The sequence below is a fragment of the Pagrus major genome, chromosome 6 (assembly GCF_040436345.1).
Source record: "Pagrus major chromosome 6, Pma_NU_1.0".
Classification (NCBI taxonomy): domain Eukaryota; kingdom Metazoa; phylum Chordata; class Actinopteri; order Spariformes; family Sparidae; genus Pagrus; species Pagrus major.
Window position 1 is genome coordinate 8,330,504 of NC_133220.1, and position 5,865 is coordinate 8,336,368.

Genomic DNA, 5,865 nt, shown 5'->3' on the forward strand with positions numbered 1-5,865 from the left:
GAGTGTTCTTTCAGTTTGGCAACAGAGGATGGACTGAGGATGTTGTTCACTGTACAGATTGTAAAGCCCATCGAGGCAATGTGATTGTGATTTTGGGCTACACAAATAAAATGTATTTAATTTGACTTACTGTTCTTAGAAGAGCAAAACTGTAATGACTTTGTATCTGATGAAAAAGTTTGGGGTTTTCCTGTTCACTTCAATACAGCCAGAGTTTTACCACAGCAGCATCTAGTGGAGATTAGAGGAACTACAGCTGAACACACTTCAGCTCTGATTGCAACACTCAGCTGTAGATTGGTTGGAAACAGGAAGCAGGAAGGTTTGTCAGCATGTTTTTAATCAGATTAATACAGAACAGGAAGCCAGTGAATATTTTTCTTTACAAAATAAAATCCCATAATTCAATAGGAACAATGTACAACAGAAGAATATATAGAAAAAAATCTGTGTGTCATATCTTAAAGTCTCATATGTCTCAATATATTAAAGCACCATCAAGCACAGTGTTCATCTTTATATTAATCTGTAGGATTAACATAAAATATCATAAATGAAAACTTACATTCAACTTTACCCTGATAGAGTTTATTAGGCACCATGTTGATATAAATACAGCTTCATTACAGAAAAAGTAAAAAATACTGAAGGATGATAACAGAAAATCAAAGGGGGGGTCTAAAAATATTGTAAATATAACAATCAGTATTTACACAGTGTGTGTGTGTGCGTGCGTGTGTGTGTTCAGACAGCATTATTGGTATTGTTGTTATTGATCTCCATCCTGCTGACCAGTTCAGTCACCAGCTGCTGCACAGTGTGAGAACGAAGCCGGCCGATCTCCAGCACGCCCTCATGGTTCACACTGTCTGAGTCCTCGTAACTCTTCACCACCTGTCACAGATCGATCAGTCAGTCAATCAATCAATCAATCAATCAATCAATCAATCAATCAATCAATCAATCAATCAATCAGTCAGCTCCCAACTTGACACCAGGAGGTTCATTTTATCAATCATCAGCTGATCAGTTATAGTCGCATAAATGTTGATGTATTGATCGGTGTGTTTACCTTGTTGGTGATCAGAGAGAGGCCAAACACTCTCAGACCGCAGTGAGTCGCCACAACGACCTCAGGAGCCGTACTCATACCTGTAAACACACAGTATCAACAAAATGTAAATAAATAGCAGCTTTGACGTGACATCTGTGTGTTGTGTTGCAAAAATATCTACGGAAGTTAGCATGCTAACCAGTTAGCCCTGACCCCGCCCAGTCCAAAGCTCCTGTGCTAGCAGTGTGAACACCAACGCTCCCCTGGTCCCCGAGCTTCCAGTCCAAACTGCTAGCTGCACGGCTAACTGAGCTAACTGGCCGACAGCAGCTACAGTTAGCAGCAGTTAGCGGTTATTCTGGTGATATGTTTATATTGACAGTTTGGTTGCTGTGCGTGTGTTTTTTTGTGTCTTACCGACGGCGTCCACCCCGAGTCGATGCAGCAGTCTGGCCTCAGCGATGCTTTCGAAGTTAGGCCCACCCACCATGGCGTACACGCCCTCCTGTATCAGGCTGGTCACGCCCAGCTGCTTGGCGATCTCCGTCGCTACGCAACGCAGGCCTTTGTCATAGCAACCTGACATGGCTGGGAAACGAGGCCCGAACCTGTAAACAACAAATAGTAAACAACAATAAAACAACATGATAATCAACTGTAACAAAACTGTAAACAATGTTCAATACTTTGTGACTAAGACAGCTGAGTTAACACAAGAAATAAACAACAAACAAACAAATAAAGAAGACAACGAAGCTTTGAAAACATGAAATGACAACAACAGAAACAACACATAACCAAATGTATGTCTGAGTTACTTGTCGTCGTTGGGTCCGCACAGCGGGTTCAGACCGACCAGTCCGGGGAAGTTGACGTGGTCTTTGATGATCATGATGTCACCAGGCTGGAGGCCGTCAGCCAATGAACCTGCAGCGTTCGTCACGATCAGAGTCTCCACCCCCAACAGCTTGAAGACTCGGACTGGAAACGTGGTCTGACGAACAGGCAGACAGACAGACAGACAGACAGACAGGTTGGTAACCATCCTCCTCTCAGATATAAGAAGCTTCCTGTTAAAGCTGGTTGTCATGGTGACCGTGGTCCCAGGATGTCTGCTGACTGTTACATAATCAACCAATCACAGGTTCTGGTGTATTTTAGCCCTGAGTGCAGCCTTTCAGGTACAACTTCCTCTAGGTCTGTGTAAAAATTCTCAGCGTGTGTGTGTGCGCGTGTGTGTGTGTGTGTGCATGTGTGTGTGTGTGTGTGATATGGGGGGAAACAATAGCAGCATTCAACTGTCTGCTAAAAGGCTGCATGTGACTGAACTCATGCATGACCTGAGCCCGGTTCACCAATGCACGCACGCACACACACACACACACACGCACACACACACACACACACACAGAGTTCATGTTACAAGTTCAGTCTCACGCTGCCGATTACACTCATACTTGTATTATGTAAAGGTTGCGTGACTGAGGTGCTGTAATCAGCTCACAAAGTGTGTGTGTGTGTGTGTGTGTGTGTAGTGTTTCCAGTATGCAGAATGTATTTGTGTTTATTGTTTACTGTTTTGTGTGCAGTTATTGTCTGTAAACACAACAATGTAAAACTGGGTTGAAACACTGAATTCCTGTGAATTCTGGAAAAATGTGATCTGTTTCCTGAAGCCAGCGCTCGTGCTTTTGTCTCGTGGCCTTTTAGGTTTGAGATACAAAAATGTGTGTGTGTGTGTGTGTGTGTGTGTGTGTGTGTGTACCTTGCAGAGTGAGTGTCCTTCATACATGTGGAAGCGACCCTGCATGCACACGCACGTCTTCCCCTTAAGCTCCCCGAAAACCAGCCGACCAGCATGACCCTGCACTGAAACACACACACAGACAAACATTAACAGTGAACAACAACCAACAGCTGTTGGTGGAGCGATGCTAGCAGTTTCCCCCTGTTTCCAGTCTTTGTGCTAAGCTAGGCTGAGCATGTCCTGACAGTTACTGCTCATACATGTTGTAATCAGACAGACAGGCTTGTTATTTTTCTTTCTTTTCTTCACCAGCTGGTGTTGAAGCTAACTTTGCTCCACATACAATCATTTCATAATCAGGAGTTATGATATATTTCTGTTTGAGGGGTTAATGAATAAAAGCCTGATTGATCAATAATCTGCTGGAGTACCTGTGCTCTGTGGGAAGCCCGGTATGTCAGAATAAGCGAAGGAGTCTTGACACTTCAGGGTGTCGGCGAGCATGCCCAGTCCAGACCCGCAGATGATCGCCACCTGGGGGCGGTGCTTCGTCTGAGACATCAACCAATCGGCTGTCTTCTGGTATTCGTCATGACTGCAGACAGGAAGAAGAGAAGACAAGGGGATTATTTATTTTTTGGTATTTATTTTTAGGAGGAATTTATTCATTTAACGGTGAACTGAGACAGATCTGATCAAGTGATGCATCATCATCATCATCATCATCATGACCGGAGAAAAATGTCTTTTTTTGCGGGCAGAGCGTGTGAACTGTGACGTTGAGTAAGAATGATCAGGTCTAAGTTGAATCAGGAGGTAGAGCTCTGCAGTATGTAATTGACCTTAAAATTCAGTTTGGTTTAGATAATGTGGTTAAACTGTGGGTATTCTGACCACCTGACAGCTCGTGCTGTCGTCCAGCTGGACTTCATGATGCTGCCAGGTTCACATTTCAGTGTGGAGACGAAAACCGACGAATGATTGTCAAAAAGTATTGTTGTTTACCTTTCTTAAGTATCTCGGTGAAATGTGAATGGAAGAGTTTGACATTTTGGGGTTCTGATGAGAAGATACCACTCTCATATCTGCCTTTTAAATATGCAGCTTCAGGCAGCAGCTGGGTTAGCTTAGCATTAGCCTTGAGACACCTGGCTAACAAAATCCCATTACCAGCACCTCTAAAGCTCACTCATTTATATCTCATTAATCAGTAATCATGTGCCAGACCGTTTCTTTGCAGGAACCAGTAACTTCCTGGAGTCTCTTTGAAATTATTTCTTATCGTAAACAGCGATACATGACTCACTTCTACGTTTTGTATCATCATGAAACTCCCCAAACATCAGACCAAACGAGTAACAGCTGCATTAAAAGAAATATCTGGGTGTTTGATTTAGTCAGAAAGTTAACTACAACTCCCAAGGTGCATTTTGGCAAGAATCGTCCAATCATCGAGCTTGAAACTCTTCCACATGAGCTGCTAATGTTGGTTGGAAGCTAAAGATGAGGATAAGTATAAAATGTACATATATTTACATGTACATACTGTATGATGAGGGTAGACTGATCATTTTATTCTGCATTCTTCTGATTATTGAATCAGTGCTTTTGTAATCCAGTTGTTAATAAAATACAGTACATTAATCTACAAATGAGCCACTTTGGCTCAGATGCAGAAGGCAATCTGCAAAGTTACCAGCGAGTAAAGTCATCAAATAAATGCAGCAATTAAAAAAGTACAATATTTGCCTCCGAAATGTAGTTGAAGTATAAAGTAGAAGAAAATGGAAATACTCGACAGTACTTGGGTGAATGTACTTAGTTACATTCCATCACTGAGTATTTAGAGCCTTCTGCTGTGCCAAAGTATCAAAACATGTTTTAATAAATGTGTCATAAAAGAAACCTATGAGGTCGTTACATCGACAGATAGAGACCGGTGGGACTTAATCATGAGTCCCTCGTTATTACAAGATTTGAAGGCTGCCTACTCAAACTACATTTTGGTACCTCAGCAGGTGAGTACCTCTCGTATTACTTTGATTATCCAGAGATTTTCCTGTTCGTTTCCTTACTGTACGCCTCAAAACATAACTGTGACATATGTTAGACCAAAACGACTTAATAGGTTCTGCAGAATATCAGTGTTGTCACATCATTTTCTCCAGTACTGTACCCTGTGGTAGCTCCTCTAAAATACCCAGGTTTTACTCCTCTGTTCTCCACAGTCTTGTACCATTTGGCACCGGCAAGTGTTTTATTTTCACCTGATTCACAGAGCGAAATTACACTGTAAAAGTTAAAAATCTGTTTTATAAAGTGAAGAAAAAAACATTGTTTTTCTAAATTTTCCTCTAATCTGATTTCTAAAATGGATCTTTTCAGGCTTCGGAAAATGATTGAAAACAAACAAAACAAAACAGAAAAAAGCAACTTGTTGGTTGAAGTGCTCACAGTGGAAATATGCAGTGACGAGCTGACACAAGCCAAAACATTCAGTCAGCACCGGTCCAGTATGTTGAGTTAATAAAACATACAGCTGCTTTAGAAGAGACACAACACAGATGTAATAAAGCTGTTTTCTTACCTGATCTGTTCTTTGCTGTGCATGATGGACGGATGACAGACGACTGACGATGATGGTGAATATACAGCAGACAGATGTGTGTGTGTGTGTGTGCAAGTGTGTGTGTGTACAAGTGTGTGTTGATGGAGGGACAGTCAGAGTGTGGCCAGCTGATGCCGACCGGCCTACATATTTACTGGTCACATGCTCCTGATTGGTCGACAACTCGTCCATTCATCCGCTGCAGCCAATGGGACTACAGTGTTGTAGGAATGTATGTGTGTGTGTGTGTGTGTGTGTGTGTGTGTTTTGGGTTGTGTAAGTGGCATCTACTTTTGCGTCACACCCCCGCTGACAGTAATGTGATTTTACTTCAATGTTAACTCACTCTAACTATGATCCTGATGCTGAAACACACACACACACACACACACACACACACACACACACACACACACACACACACACACACAGACACAGTCAGTCAGCTGTGACTGT

At 42.3% G+C, this 5,865-nt stretch overlaps 1 protein-coding gene across 1 annotated transcript; it reads right to left on the reverse strand.

The window, feature by feature from the left end:
* Positions 1–744: 744 nt before the first annotated feature.
* Positions 745–5,411, reverse strand: pnp4a (purine nucleoside phosphorylase 4a). Its single transcript, XM_073468338.1, has 7 exons — positions 5,389–5,411; positions 3,233–3,396; positions 2,820–2,923; positions 1,873–2,048; positions 1,472–1,662; positions 1,073–1,152; positions 745–894 (listed from the first exon to the last, which is right to left on the reverse strand). Exons 1-7 carry the CDS (start codon positions 5,409–5,411, stop codon positions 745–747), a joined length of 888 nt encoding a protein of 295 aa, XP_073324439.1.
* Positions 5,412–5,865: the final 454 nt, after the last annotated feature.

Coding starts and splice junctions, on each gene's coding strand:
- pnp4a (XM_073468338.1), bottom strand. CDS start 5,411: ATGCACAGCAAAGAACAGATCAG. Junction 3,397..5,388: donor CACAGCAAAGAACAGATCAG/GTAAGAAAACAG, acceptor TCCTGTCTGCAG/TCATGACGAATACCAGAAGA. Junction 2,924..3,232: donor GGGCTTCCCACAGAGCACAG/GTACTCCAGCAG, acceptor TGTGTGTTTCAG/TGCAGGGTCATGCTGGTCGG.